Source organism: Schistocerca cancellata, chromosome 9 (genome assembly GCF_023864275.1).
Source record: "Schistocerca cancellata isolate TAMUIC-IGC-003103 chromosome 9, iqSchCanc2.1, whole genome shotgun sequence".
In the NCBI taxonomy this organism is placed as follows: domain Eukaryota; kingdom Metazoa; phylum Arthropoda; class Insecta; order Orthoptera; family Acrididae; genus Schistocerca; species Schistocerca cancellata.
The window spans coordinates 13,977,304-13,993,774 of record NC_064634.1 but is presented as its reverse complement, the minus strand read 5'-3'; the positions used below and the strand labels follow the sequence as shown (position 1 = coordinate 13,993,774).

At 42.9% G+C, this 16,471-nt stretch overlaps 1 protein-coding gene across 1 annotated transcript in view; it reads left to right on the top strand.

The window, feature by feature from the left end:
• The window catches only part of LOC126100678 (probable 18S rRNA (guanine-N(7))-methyltransferase), a 57,997-nt gene that overhangs the window by 30,032 nt on the left and 11,494 nt on the right, over nt 1-16,471 (top strand). Inside the window, exon 4 of the mRNA XM_049911296.1 lies at nt 11,455-11,648. Within this exon, the coding sequence (XP_049767253.1) occupies nt 11,455-11,648 (194 nt within the window). The remainder of the gene's footprint in view (nt 1-11,454; nt 11,649-16,471) is intronic.

Genomic DNA, 16,471 nt, shown 5'->3' with positions numbered 1-16,471 from the left:
GATTGCCTTGAACTTTTTCCATAAACACTCAACATTGTCAGTTTCAGAACAGAAATTTTCATTTTGATCTGTTAGGTAGTCTGAAATCTGCCTTCTATTACTCTTGCTAAACAGATACACCTTCCTCCCTTTTTTTTATATTCCTATTTACTTTCCTATTCAGGGATGCTGCAGCGGCCTTATGATCACTGATTCCTTGTTCTGTACTTACAGAGTCGAAAAGTTCGGGTCTGTTTGTTATCTCCACGAGTCGGTTCTCTGTTTAATTGCTCGAGGTAATTTTCGGATAGTGCACTCAGTATAATGTCACTTGATGCTCTGTCCCTACCACCCGTCCTAAACATCTGAGTGTCCCAGTCTACATCTGGTAAATTGAAATCTCCACCTAAGACTATAACATGCTGAGAAAATTTATGTGAGATGTATTCCAAATTTTCTCTCAGTTGTTCTGCCACTAATGCTGCTGAGTCGGGACGTTGGTAAAAGGAGCCAATTATTAACCTAGCTCGGTTGTTGAGCTGCTGTCAGTGGGGTGTGGAGCAAAGAAAAGTTTCCACAGCAGAAAATGGGAAGGATGATAATGTCTGGATTGATTTTCAGGTTACAGACAGCTGTTTCTGCAAAAGTCTAACACCTGCAGAAGTCTTAGTACTTTCTGAAGGCCTCACCAACCCTAGTACAGCCATGCTAGACTTAAAGGCCCTTCTTTCCTTAACCCATTTTCTGCTGTGGAAACTTTTCTTTGCTCCACACACCACTGACAGTAGCCATCCAGAACCATATATAGTGTCTTTGTCTAAAATAGTTACGAACTCGGTCTAACCATGATGCTCCTCACCTTCCACCCAGTCATCTCATGGTAAACCTTCAGGAATTCCTCATTTCAAACTTGGCCTTACCTTCCTTTCCTAAACTCCTTCCCAGTGAGTCCTTTACTTGTATGGAGCACACAGCTAACAGTAACCTGAAAACTAATCAAGACCTTATCATCCTTCCCCCTTGGTCATGAATCAAGTGACTATGTAGCTGAGGGCCTCTGCCAACTTTCCAGCACTTCTGCATACAAACCTTACAACCATCGTCCCATCCCAGAAGTCCAACAGAACCTCTGGCAGCTTCCCAAGGACTTAGGTCCATCACAAAACCTGACAACTGAATCCATCTCCCTCAGCACACCTGTAGCCCCCGTCACTTGTACCTTTTACTTACTCCCCAAACTCGACAAACGCTACCCCACAGGTCTCCCAACTGCTCATCCCATTGTGGCTGGGTGGAGTGCTCCACAGAATGAATGTTGTGGACCTTGTTGTCCATAACTTCGCGCCGTACAAACAAATCCTTATCCGGCTTGTCATAAACAGGTCTCCCATGCCATCTCCTCCTGTGACACCAATAAACCTATTAAAAAGCAACTGACCAGCACTCCTCTGATGTCATCCTTCACCAGAGATTCAGTTTCTCTCTCTTTGTGTCCTGAAATGAGGAATCATACCCAAAAACCTACAGACTATCCGAAAAACCTACAGACTATCCCAAAAACCTACAGACTATCCTTGTCCATTCCTATGTCAACCCTGCTGCCAATAGGTCTTTCCCTTGGGGTCGACCCAGGTTCAAGACCAGTCCCTTGTGCCCATCCACTTCCTGCCACTGTTAGGCATTTTCTATCCTACAAAAGGCAAGACTGTATGAAAGCAGCCATGTTACATATTAGCTATGCTACTATTACTATACGTACAGCATCCTATGTGGGCATGACTAGTTACCAGCGTGCATGAATGGTTGCAGCCACACTGTGGCAAATTGCTAACTTGACCGTCCAGTGGCCAAACATGTTGCACACCACAACACAAATGGCTTCAACAACAGCAACTTCACTATGCAAACTGTTTGGTTTCTACCTACCTACCAACCTGTTACGTGCTCTTCCTTCTGAATTCCTTTCATGTTGTTATGGAGCTGCTGAGTCATCTGTGTAGAGACGTGCCTCATATTATCCCACTACCCCTTCCTCACCTCATGGTCCTTCCCTAGCTCCTCCCCACCATCATCCACCCAGGCGAATGCTATTGATAATAAACAGTCAGTTTCGCTGTGGCCACGGGCCATGTGCATGTGAGTGTCTGTGGTTGTGTGCGTGGATGTTTTTGCTTGTACCAGGAATGGAGTAAGAACTCTAAAGCTATTATAAATAGTTTTTTTATTACATATTTCTATGTGCCACACATCAGTCAGCTGAAGGTGAATGATAGCTTTTATTTTATTTTTATGTGTTATTCGTAGTTCATCGTGTAACTTAAGAAGAGCTCCAAAATCAGATGACAGAGAAAAGAAATGTATAGTCCAACTTCACTTTAAAAAAGGGTTTGGTTGATAGAAGACATTCTGATGCCTCAAAGAACTGTAAATTTGCTATTGGAGAGAAATGTGAGTGTTAAAATTTGTAGATGGACCCCAAGGTTTGGATACAGTAAGAAAGTTCAAATGGACGTAAGTTGCAGTAGGTATTAAGAGATGATGGGGCTTGCACAAGATGCTCTGTTTGGAATGCTGTATCTAACCACTCTTACGATTGAAGACCACAACAGCATTAGTGCTTCATTTGGTATCTCATTTGTGAATGTGTGTAGCAGTCAAACATAGCACTGTATTAGTATCATCAGGTGTGAATGCATTGTTAAATTTGCAGGTGAATACTTCAGCTTTCTGTCGGTTGTGTTCAGTTACAACAGATTGGGCCATGAAAAGGGAAGTGGGAATTCATTCATTGAGTATACAAACGATAAGAATTTTCTAATGTTTTTTGAGAAATCAGTGCCAATCTCTGGCTACAAACATTGTTGTAGACTTTCACACACAACCTTCCTTAAGGATGCACAAGTTGCCATTAATTTTTTTCTATCATTTTCCTGTATTCTCTTACGTAGTTTCACACTCATATTCCCCCCTGCGGGTCTGAGGGAATAGTCCCCAGGTATCCCTGCCTGCGACTGAAAAAGTCTCTCACTTTTCGGCCCTGTAAGTTCAGGCCCCATTTTATGGTTTGATCTGCCACTTTGCAAATTATACAGAAGTGCTGGCCATGTGGGGAAGTACGCTTTACATGGTGCATGAGTTATCCATAGTGCCCTTAGTTTCGATCTCCTGAACCTCTTGTTATGGACCGAGCGAGGTGGCGCAGTGGTTAGACACTGGACTCGCATTCGGGAGGACGACGGTTCAATCCCGCGTCCGGCCATCCTGATTTAGGTTTTCCGTGATTTCCCTAAATCACTCCAGGCAAATGCCGGGATGGTTCCTCTGAAAGGGCACGGCCGACTTCCTTCCCCATCCTTCCCTAATCCGATGAGACCGATGACCTCGCTGTCTGGTCTCCTTCCCCAAAACCAATCCAATCTTGTTATGGCTTTGCATCTCCACTTGCAATTCAACTATTTGGGTGAGGACACTTTCCGGCGTACGTCATCTTCTTCCGTTGTCTCCTGTCCTCTTTCGCCCCCGTGACTATGGGATTTCTCTGTGCCCAATATCCAGCTTGGTAGCCAGTCTGTTGTGGTGGGGCTGTCATGTATCCATTTGGTGGTATCCCCTCGACACCACAGGGATCCCCATTGCTGATGCCTGAGCTGTAAACTCCCCACGTATGCCAAGGAGTAGGTGCCCGCCTTCCTGGGGCATCAGGACTCCTGGCAACGGCCATCATTAATCAGATGGCCTTTGCTGTGGCTGGGTGGTGCCCATGGGGAGAGCCCCTGACCGGAGTGGGTGGCATCAGGGCGGATGACCTGCAAAGAAGCGGACTGTCATCTCTTGCTGGTGACCGTATGTTGCCAGCAGTCTCTAAGAAGGGCAAGATCGAGTACAATACTGACAGATATGACCCAAAATCATTTCCCTTCCTTGCTACACCAGGAGAGGACCGTAGGGCTACAGAAAGAAGAGAGCTATATTTGCCTTGGTATGTAGTCTGTAGCAGAATGGACATGGACTCCTTTCTACCTATGAAGCCTCAGTTTTTTGTTAACATCTTGAGGATAAGTTTGGGGAAGTGACAGCGGTGTCCAAGATGAGAAGTGATGTAGTTGTGATTCACACAGCATCCCTAGCCCGACCTTGGGCGTTACTCACTTTTGATTGGCTGGATGATATTCCTGTTTCTGTCACTCCCCATTAAAGTCTCAACATGGTCCAGGGGCTTATTTTCCATCATGACTTCCCCTTGCAGTCTGATGACAAGCTTCGCACCAGTCTAGAACGGTGGGGTGTTCATTTCATCCAGTGTGGTTACAGGGGACCCAAAGACAACGGAGTGTCTACCGGTGCCTTTATCTTGGCCTTTGAGGGTGATTCATATCCTGAAAAGGTCAAGGTGATGGTTTACCGCTGTTACATTAAACCATGCGTCCCTCCCCCTGTGCGGTGCTTTAAGTGCTGGGAATTCGGGTACATGTCTTCCCGATACACTTCCAATGTCACATATTGAGACTGTGGATGTCCACTGCATCCAGATACTCCCTGTGCGCCTCCTCCCACATGCATAAACTGCGGAGAGCAGTACATCCCCTACTCACCAGACTGCACAGTACTCCGAAAGGAGCGGAAAATCATGGAGTACAAGACCCTGCATCGGTTGGCTTACCGAGAGGCTAAACGTAAATTTGAACAATTACACCCTGTTCGGTTGACTTCCACATACACTGCAGCTACACAAGTACCAGTCATACCACACTGCGCCACGAACAGTGGGCCCTCCAGGTCTCCAGAATACATCTGCCCCCTTGGTGGTAGGGGGAAAATCTCCTTCCATTGCTCCCAAAGTACCTACTTCGGGAGCAATGCCACCCCAAATGCAGGGGACATCGGTCTCCCTCCCCCCAGCTGGAGAAGGAACAGCCTCCTCTGGTTCCTCTCACCACCACCACCAATACCAACACCACCACCACTCCCTAACAGTTCTGCACCTGTGGATGAGGTGGAGGTCTCAGCATCCCCTGAGGACCTGGATCTCTCTTATGTTTCATTTACAATAGGAATGGGTAAAAATACTCAATTGGTGGTAGCAGGTGACCCTGAGGTGTAACATGCCTCCTTGCATGCTTCATGCCGTCCCAGCCTCACGATAACGTGATCCTCCAGTGGAATTGCTGCGGTTTTTTCCACCACCCGGCTGAGCTACGACAACTGTTAAGCTTTACACTTGCTTTCTGCATTGCCTACCAGGAAACCTGGTTTCTGTCAATGCGGACCCCTGCCCTTCGCGGCTATAGGGGATATTACATGAACCATAGTGACTATAGTGTGTCAGGTGGAGTTTGTGTCTATGTCGTGAACTCAGTATTAAGTGAACTTGTGCCCCTTCAAACCCCTCTTGAAGCTGTGGCTGCCAGGATAAGGACAATGCAGGAAATAACTGTCTGCAATGTATATCTTCCTCCAGATGGTGCAGTATCCCTTAACGCATTGGCTGCACTGATTGATCAACTCCCTAAACTAATCCTACTTTTGGGAGATTTTAACACCCATAACCCCTTGTGGGGTGGTACTGCGCTCACTGACCGAGGTAGAGATGTCAAAACTTTCCTGTCTCAACTCGACCTCTGCCTCTTAAATACTGGGACCACCGCACATTTCATTGTGGCTCATGGCATGTAGTCGGCCATTGATTTATCCCTCTGCAGCCGAGGACTTCTCCCATCTGTCCACTGGAGAGCACTTTTCCATCTTCCTATTGCTCCCCCAGCTCTATTCCCCTGGATGTCTACCAAGATAGAGTGGGATGCTTTCACCTCTGCTGTCACCGTTGAATCTCCCCCACATGGTACCATCGATGTGGTAGTCGAGCAGGTCACTAGAACGATCGTTTCTGTGGCATAAAACACAATCCCTTGTTCTTTAGGGTGCCCCTGGCCGTTAAAGAGCGTTTGGCGAGCTGAGCGTTTGGCGAGCTCTGCAGCAACATAAGCAGCACATAATAGCTTTTAAATGGCTCTGTGCCCTCGTTTGCCAGCTTATAAAAAGACGGAAACAGGAGTGTTGGGAGAGGTACGTCTCGACCATTGGGTGCTATACGTCACCTTCCCAATTCTGGACAGAGATCAGATGTGTTTATGGGTACCAAGCCCTGACAGGTGTTACTGGCATTAACATCAATGGCGTGTTATCTACCAATGCAAACACAATTGCTGAACACTATTCTAAAGCCTCCACGTCAGAGAATTATCCTCCAGCATTTCGCACCCTCAGACAGCGGATGGAAAGGAAAGCCCTCTCATTCACTGAACGTCACAGTGAACCCTATAATGCTCCATTTACAGAGTGGGAGCTACTCATTGCCCTTGCACATTGTCCTGACACAGCTCCTGGGCCAGATTGGATCGAGTCAGATGCTCAAAAATCTCTCGTCCGACTACAAGCGACATCTACTCGTCATCTTCAACCGAATCTGGTGTGATGGCATCTTTCCATCGCAAGGGGAGGAGTGCACCATCATTCCAGTGCTCAAACCTGGTAAACACCTGCTTGATGTGGATAGCTATCAGCCCTTCGGCCTCACCAACGTTCTTTTTAAGCTGTTAGAACATATGGTAAGTTGGCAGTTGTGTTGTGTCCTAGAATCACTTGGCCCACTGGCTCCATGCCAGGGCGGTTTCCACCAGGGTCACTCTGCCATTGATAATCTAGTCTCCCTCGAGTCTGCCATCTGAACAGCCTTTTCCAGACATCAACACCCGGTTGCCGTCTTTTTTTATTTATGTAAAGCTTATGACACAACCTGGTGACATAATAGCCTTGCCGCACTATATGAGTGGGGTCTCCGGGGGGCCCCACTCCTGATTTTTATCAGAAATTTCCTATTGGTCCGTACTTTCCATGTCCAAGTTGGTGTCTCCCAGTTACCCTCATATCCAGGAGAATGGTGTCCCTCAGGGCTCTGTATTGAGTGTATCTTTATTTTTAGTGGCCATCAACGGTCTAGCAGTAGCTGTCAGGCTGTCGGTCTCACCTTCTCTGTATGCAAACGACTTCTGCATTTCGTACTGCTCCTCCAGTACTGGTGTTGCTGAGCAGTGCCTACAGGGAGCTGTCCACAAGGTGCAGTCATGGGCTCTATCCCAAGGTTTCCAGTTTTCAGCTGCGATGTCGTGTGTCATGCACTTCTATCAGCTTTGTACCATTCATTTGGAACTAGAACTTTACCTTAATGACAATCCACTCATGGTAGTGGAGACATATTGATTCTTGATAATCTAGTCTCCCTCGAGTCTGCCGTGCCTGATTGACATGGCTTCCTCATCTTTGTCAGCTGAAGTGGAAGTGCTGGCAGCATCTCAATACCCTCTGCTGCCTGAGCAGCACCAACTGGGGTGCAGATTGCTCTATGCTGCTGTAACTCTACAGGGCCCTTGTTCAATCGTGCATTGGCTATGGGAGTCTGGTTCATGGATCAGCAGTGCCCGCAACATTGCGTTTACTCAACCCAATGCACCACTGGCATTTGACTGGCAACAGGAGCTTTTAGGACAAGTCTGATGACCAGCGTCCTGGTGGAGGCCGGAGTCCCTTCATTGAAGGTTAGGCTTGCACAACTGCTCACCAGTTACAGTGCACACATTCATAGTTCTCCTGAGCATCCAAATTACCATCTCCTTTTCCCATCCACGGCGATTTATCTTCTGCATCGGAGGCCAAGGTCAGGGCTTACGATTGCAGTTCGTGTCAGATCTCTTCTGTCTGAAGTGGGTTCCTTGCCTTTACTACCTACACTTGAGGTCCATTCGCGTACATCTCCACGGTTTACACTTAGGCCGAAGCTTCTCCTGGACTTTTCTAATGGTCCTAAAGACTCAGTTAACACCGCAGCTCTCTGCTGTCACTTCCTCTCGATTCTTGACTTGAACCAGGACCATGAAGTTTACACTGATGGCTCGATGCCTGATGGTCATGTTGCCTTCACATATGTTCGTGGAGCACATATTGAACAGCACCCCTTGCCAGATGGCTGCAGTGTTTTCACTGCAGAGTTGGCGGCCATTTCTCGTGCTCTCGAGCGCATTTGCTCATGCCCTGGTGAGTCATTTCTCCTCTGTACTGACTCCTTGAGCAGCAGTCTACAAGCTATTGACCAGTGCTACCCCACTATCCTTTGGTAGCGACCATCCAGGAGTCCATCTATGCCCTGGAATGCTTTAGTCGTTCCGTGGTGTTTGTGTGGACCTCAGGAAATGACCTTGTTGATGGCCTGGCCAAACAGATTACACGGAAACCTCTTCTGGAGATCAGCTTAACTGACCTGCGATAATTATTGTGCCACAAGGTTTTTCAGCTTCAGGAGACAGAATGGCATAATCTCAGTATGCATAACAAATTGCGTACCCTTAAGGAGACTACAAATGTGTGAAAGACCTCCATGCAGGTCCCTTGCAGGGATTCTGTGGTTCTCTGCCAGCTCCGCATTGGCCATAAGTGGCTAACACATGGCTATCTCCTCTGTCGCGAGGACCCACCTCTGTGTCACTGTGGCTCACATATGATTGTCGTCCACATCTTGTTGGACTGCCCACTTTTAGCCACTCTGTGGCAGACTTTCAACTTTCCCACCACCCTACCTTCGGTGTTGGACGACAATGCCTCAATAGCAGATTTAGTTTTACATTTTATTCGTGAAGTGGGGGTTTTTATCGTACCATATAATAGTGGGCATTTAGCGTTCTCTCTGAGGTCATCACCATCTCTCCATTTTAACTCTGTCGCACTTCCTTTGCATTTGTTTGTCTTGGTGGTCGTCTTTCTCGCTACATGTGTTCATCTCGCCTTGTCTTTTTGGGGTGCACATTTTAATGTGTTGCAGAGTGGCCATCTCATCCTCTTTTATTATTGTGATCAGCCAGCCCAGACCATCTGCTCTATGGTTTCAATACCTCCTTCTACTTTTCCTTGTGGTGTATGTTTTCCCCATTTTTTGTTCATTCCATTTGTTTTCTTCTTTGGTGTGGTGTTGGCTGTTTTTGTACCTCGAGACTTGCTTGCATCAAGAAAAAGGGACTGATGACCCTTTAGTTTGGTCCCTTTGTACCCCAAACCAACCACTCAATCACACTCATATTCCAGAATGAGATTTTCACTCTGCAGCGGAGTGTGCGCTGATATGAAACTTCCTGCGAAACAGGAGAACTTCTGTAAAGTTTGGAAGGTAGGAGACGAGATACTGGCAGAAGTAAAGCTGTGAGTACCGGGCGTGAGTCGTGCTTCAGTAGCTCAGATGGTAGAGCACTTGCCCGCGAAAGGCAAAGGTCCCGAGTTCGAGTCTCGGTCGGGCACACAGTTTTAATCTGCCAGGAAGTTTCACACTCATATTGTTTATATACCAAATGTTTCTGTTTTCTTATACAAACATTCTATTACATTCTCTGTGAAATTCACGTTGTAGATGAAGCTGGTCTTTTCGTGCTTTAAATTGTTTTCTGTTAAGGATGTTCGATCACACAGTGAGCACTCTATGTTCATGCATTGTCATTTTGAAGGATGACACCATCACTCATTGCTCCAGTGAAGACATACATAAGCATCAAAGATGTTACGGCTATAGACCTTATCGACTTGTCATTTCCAGTGGAAACAAGTGATATGTGTCTGTATTTATCAGTACATCATCTCTCTCTCACACACTGACATAGAATTTTCTGATGGCATTCCAAGTCTTCTATCACACTACAACTTAAATTGGAGTCATCACTGGAAAGAACTGTTTGACACACACACACACACACACACACACACACACACACACACACACACACACAATCACCTTATTCCTGTAAATCCCGGGGAGGGGCTGATGAGCTGTGACGCCATGTTCAGTCACATCCCAGATGTGGTGAATTGGCTTCAGATCTGGTGAGTTGTGAAGACTGCACATCAGTTGGAACTCACCACTGTGTTCCTCGAACCACTCCATCACACTTCTAGCCTTGTGACACGACACATTTATCTTGTTGAAAAATGGCATTTCTGTCAAGAAACCTGATCATCTTGAAGTGGTGTACACGGTCTGCAACCAGATACTACTGGTCATCACGGTGCCTTGCACAAGTTCCACTGGATCCACGGATGCTCACACGAATGTCCTCCAGAGCATAATGGAGCTGCCGCCAGCTTGTTTCCATCCTGCAGTACAGCTGTTAAGGAGCTGTTCCTCAGGAAGACGATAGATTCAAGCCCTCCAATCAGAAGAAAGTATCGGGATTCATCAGCCCGTGCAATCCTCTAACACTGCACCGACATCCAGTGCCGATGGTCACGTGTCCGTTTCAGTCGTAGTTGCCGATGTTGTGGTGTTAACGTTGGCACACGCGTGGGTCATCAGCTGTGGAGGCCCACCAGTGTTCAGTGCACTGTGTGGTCAGGCACACTTTTCTCTGCCCAGCATTAAAATTTGATGTTAGTTCTGCCATAGTTCGCCACCTGTCCTGTTTTACCAGTCTGACCTGCCTACAATATCCCACATCTATATTGAGCAGTGGTTGTTCGGCCCCATGAATCTGGAGATGGTTTCACCTCGGTTTTGCCATGCGTTGAAGACCCTCAGCATAGCACTCTGTGAACACCCAGCAAATCATTCAGTTTTCAAATACTTGAACCGATCCTCCAGGTCATCAGAGTCTGCCCTTGGTCAAACTCAGATTGATTGTAAGCCGTCCTCATTCTACACGCAGACAGCCTGCTCACTGATACTACACGCACCGTGTGTGTGTCTGACTAGCAGTCATTCCTCACCAGGTGACGCTGCTATTGCCTAGATGGGTTTATAACAGTAGTAGGTTGTTGGTCATAATTATCTCGCGTATCTGTGTGTGTGTGTGTGTGTGTGTGTGTGTGTGTGTGTCATAGTCATTCACTATCTCCGCCTGAGCCCTCTGGATTCTGAACTTGAAGTTATATAAATTTTACCACAGTTTGTGAACAACAAAGAGACAAATATAACCCTCCCACCTACCAAACTGTGGGAGCAAGTACTTTATAGTCTCTTAAATTTTTAGTTACTTGTAGTCTCTCTCAAAAATTACATCTGAAACAAAATTCTGAAATTCTTAAAGCTTTGTAGCACTTAAATCACAGTTGAAGTTCCGTTTTAGTAATTATAAATGGATGTGGACGAAATTTCTGTTTTACAGCACATTTAGAGTTAAGTTTCCTTCTGCTCAAAGTTTTCTTGTGAAATGTTGTAGAAAGGAAACTTGACCTTTCATATTATGCTGAAGTTGATATTCAGTATATCATTTCTGTGCTTTGTGTTTCAGAACGCAGACATCGAGACAGCTTTTTAAAGGCTGCTTGCGTGAACAAATGTATTTATTTCCGTAGTTATAGATTAATATTATTTTGTGTGTGTGTGTGTGTGTGTGTGTGTGTGTGGCAAAAAGATAATTTCCATGATTTTCATGTTGCTTTTTATAGAAATTGCACTAGAGAGGGAAGTGGAAGGTGATTTGATTCTTGGTGACCTTGGCCATGGAGTACCATTCCGAGCTGGCTCGTTTGATGGAGCTGTCAGTATTAGTGCTCTACAGTGGTTATGCAATGCTGATAAAAGAAGTCACAATCCTGTTAAACGACTGTATAAGTTTTTCAGTACATTATACGCATGTCTGGTGAGTCGTGGTTCTTTGTATTATTTTATACTAGCTGTTACCCACGGCTGTGCTCACATATCAGTATTGTTGTATGAAGAGTGGTGCTGAGCAAGCAAGCTATTGTACATGAAATTAAATTGACTGCTCTCATTTGTCTGCCTGTTTGGGTAGGCATAGCTCATGATATGCACACCGTTCTCCCCCCTCCCAAGCTATCACAAAACATGATGCATTGGCATGTACAGCATTGCTGCTGAGCAGTGCATACAGAGGGGCATGGGCAGGAGTGTGCATTAATGCATCGTGCTATTGAAGTAGCTGCGTCATTTCACATCACCTCACCTATGCCTCCCTGTTTGACCATTGTGGATTTCATTGATATTTTATGTGTACACTCACACGTGTACCCCTTTGGATATTAGTAGAAGCAATACTGGCAGAGGTAGTCACTTGTTTGACTCCATGCACAACTTTGCACAGAACAAACATGAATTTCTGGCAATTTTGAGCTGTTATATCTAAGGTATTATTTTGTTGAAAGAAATGAAATTTTGCCATATTGTACAACTTTACGCATTCTCTTAAGAATACTAATGAAAAGAATTTTATGAGTGATATGCAGCCATAAAATTTTAGGCAAAATTGCCCAAAAATTCTCAATATTTGGCTTCTTATATCTCGGGGACTAAAGATGTGATGAACATTAAACTTGGCTTGTGGTACCCTAAAAACACAAGATTCTCAAATATAATTTTTCATTTACATACTATTTTCAAATGCTGAATACATGAAGTGCACAGTTGAAGATTGTGTAAGAAGGTAAAAAATGCTGTATTTTTGACCTGATTTTGCAAAAAATTTTCCACACTGGGTTCATTAGATAGACCATGGTATTAACCACAGAAAAAGTGTATTCGATTATCCGTCGGAGGCTAAAAATACCAGATACTGTGACTCAAAGTTGTGGCTGAAAATTACTGCATGAGATAAATGTGAAATTTGGATACTTTTATCTCATAGAGTACACACGTACTGAACATGAAACTTAATGTGCAGTCGCTCAATAGCACAAAGATGTGGACTACAAAATTTCATTCACTTCTATTTTCCAACAGTGTACAGATTTGTTGATAAGTTGATGATTTTTGTGAAAAGGTAAAACAGGATATATTTGACACTTCTTTTACAAATATGGTTTTCTGTTAAAGCTTCGAAACAATGTGTTTTAAGCCCCTGCCCTCCCCAAAAACAGTTGGTTTAATTTCCAATGTGGGTCAAAATACTCAGAAAAATCAAACTGCGAATAAAATTTTAACTTTGGCTTCTTATCTCATTGACTAAATTCACGATAAATATGAAACTTGGGTCACAACATCTTAGCAACCTAAGGCTTTTGCAGTATAAAACATCAGTCACATACTGCTTTCCAAATTTCTACAAAATTGGTTCAAACTTGTTTTTTGTAAAAATTATAAAAATAGATAACATTCAGTGTGCTTTTAGAAAATCTGTTTTGCAAATTGATTTTAGACTACTCACAGTTGGAAAGAACATTTTTTCAAGCATCCAGAAAATCATGTTTGATTTTCCAGTATGTACTAAAAATACCTGAAAATTAAGAACAAATTTGAGGGAATGTATCATGGCAATGGACTACATTTCAACAGCCTGTTGACCATGTTTCATTGCGTGCGGTTTTTATTTTTAGATTTACGAGAAATATCTTACTATTTTGTGTTGGTCGAAGATGACAAAAATGTGAAACTTAAATCGATTTCTTAATTTAGGTTACAAAGCCGCGTGGTGGTGTGCTACCTGTCTGCTTGCAATCCCATCTGCTAAGTACCTTATCTCTGGTTCTCAAGTCTGTAGGAGTATCTCGCAGAGATGACAAGCAAAAACTAGTATCAGTTTTCATTTTAAACAAAATTGCAGCTTACATATCTCAAAATTTTTGAGCCACTTTGTGTAGTTCGTTTTTGGAAGTTTATACTGTCAGCCAGATGATGATATTGAAGGAAGACTTAATTTTTTACTTCAGCCGTTTCTGCAGTAGGAGGCATGTGAGATGAGATTATAGCATAGGCTGTAAGTAAACATGTCCGTGTGGACCAATGCAATATAGTGAGATATTACTTGTAAATATATAAATAAAAAATACACGCAACAAAACATGATCAACTGGTGTTGAAATGTGGCCCGTTACCATGGTACATTCCTTGAAATTCATCCAGAATTTTCAAGTATTGTTAGGACATGTTGAAAAATCGAACATTATTTTCTGGTTGCTTGGAAAAAAAAAATGTTCTTTCCAACTGTGATGGATTGAAATCAATTATGCAAAACAGATTTTCTAAAAGTAAACTTAAGTGTGATCTGCTTTTATAATTTTTACAAAAAACAATTATTAATTGATTTTGCAGAAATTTGGACATCAGTATGTGACTGGTATTTTACATTGCAAAACCTTATGTTGCTAAGTTGTTATGTCCAAAGTTTCAAATGTGCTGTGCCTTCAATTAACGACATATAAGAAACCAAAGTTAAATCTTCATTTGCAATGTAGTGTTTTTGGTCGTTTTGTTCTAATTTATGTAGCATTGTTGACCCATGTTGAAAAAAAAATGTCTGGGGGGGAGGTGGGATTGTTGAATGTACCACCTATTTTCACCTTTTCACAGAAGCTGTCTTCTTATCGACAAATTTGTAGATTATTGGAAAACAGTAGGTGACTGAATTTTTTTATTCCACATCCTTGTGCTATCAAGCTATTGAATATTAAGTTTCATGTTCAGCATGCACGTACTTTGAGATATAAGAATCCAATTTTACATTTTTCATACCCTGGTTTGATTTAAATTATCTGGCATTGTTAGCCTGCATTGGATAACGAAATACACTTTTTTGTGGTTAAAACCCTGACCTTTCTAGTCAGCCCAGTGTGGAAAATTTTATGGAACATAGGTTTTTTTTTTTGCAAAATCAGTTCGAAAATAATCACATTTTAGCGTTAAACCATACCAGTGCTCATCAGGAACGTGTGGGAATGTTCACGTAAAATTTCATTGAAATCCGTGAAGGCCAAGCAGGAAAATGTTCTGCAATTATGTAACACATTGTGTGAAAATATGAGTTACACATTGAAAATTGTATAAGCTTTGGAGTCATTACTTTGAATTGTATCACGAAACATATATTGACCAATAAAACTATTTTCACAATTATGACAAAGATGAAAAGTCAAGAGACTAAATAGCTTTTACAAAAAGTAAATATTATTCCCTAATTTGCGTAATTGCAAGCTAGTCATGAAAACATAACAGACAGATTTACTTTCACATTTATAATATTAGTATGGATAAAACTATAAATTACATTACCTTTTTTTCCGTGATCAGATTCTGAGGAGATAAAGCAGATACAGTGCTCAAGTTACCATGAAACATCCATGAAAGAGATTAAAATGTTCAGACAGATATATATGACAGTTTTATCTAAAACTTTAAATCACAATATCCTTTTTTGTTATATGAGTTTGATGGAAATAAAGCCTATGTGGTGACCCAAGCAATGCACAAATTGCTTGTGAAAACCCTATGAAGATTCATCTAACAGTTTTGCAGAAGCATGTTGAAAAAGAATGGCAGGCAGGACAGTTCTACAGATTTATTATTAGTACAGATGTATTCATCAGTACTTTTGCACCTGATATGAGAAGAAAAGTTCAAAATAAATAATTATATCACATCTTACTCCGTTTTAACCTTGAGGGAGACAGCTAAGAAATTTTATCATCCTCTTCTGTCTTAGGTTATTTTATTGGGTTTCATTTCTTGTTACTTGCTTTTCATATCACTTGGATTGCAACAACTGAATTAATATGAACACTTTCCTGACTTTTTGTTTGTTATCCTTTCATTCTTTGAACCAACACTCTGTGTAAATTTACTAATTAATTCCTGATTTAAACCTGTTTCATCCAACTCTTCTCTTTCCTTCCTCACTTGAAGGAACCTCCAATTCTGAATATGCTGGAGTCTTTCTCAACCACCATGTTGAAACTGAAATGGAATTCCTTTACCCTGACAGTGGAGTGTAAGTTACTGGCAAGTTTTGATAGTCCTGCATAGAGCAACTGGAGTGGAGTGCTGCTTTCAATGAGGTTACTGTGGCACACTTACTTTCAGCATGTGGTTGATAACAATCAGTCAGTGAAGCATTATTTAATAATACACAATGGCAAGACTGAATGGGGCACATACGTCAGTGATTATTTTACAGGGTGTTACAAAAAGGTACGGCCAAACTTTCAGGAAACATTCCTCATACACAAGTAAATAAAAGATGTTATGTGGACATGTGTCCGGAAATGCTTAATTTCCATGTTAGAGCTCATTTTAGTTTCGTCAGTATGTACTTCCATTAGTGTGTACGTTCCATTAGAACTACTGACAGCCTTGGGAGAGCCAGTCCTGACAAAACTCTACCATCTGGTGAGCAAGATGTATGAGACAGGCGAAATACCCTCAGACTTCAAGAAGAATATAATAATTCCAATCCCAAAGAAAACAGGTGTTGACAGATGTGAAAATTACCGAACTATCAGTTTAATAAGTCACAGCTGCAAAATACTAACGCAAATTCTTTACAGACAAATGGAAAAACTGATAGAAGCCGACCTCGGGGAAGATCAGTTTGGATTCTGTAGAAATGTTGGAACACCTGAGGCAATACTGACCCTACGACTCATCTTAGAAGAAAGATTAAGGAAAGGCAAACCTACGTTTCTAGAATTTGTAGACTTACAGAAAGCTTTTGACAATGTTGATTGGAATACTCTC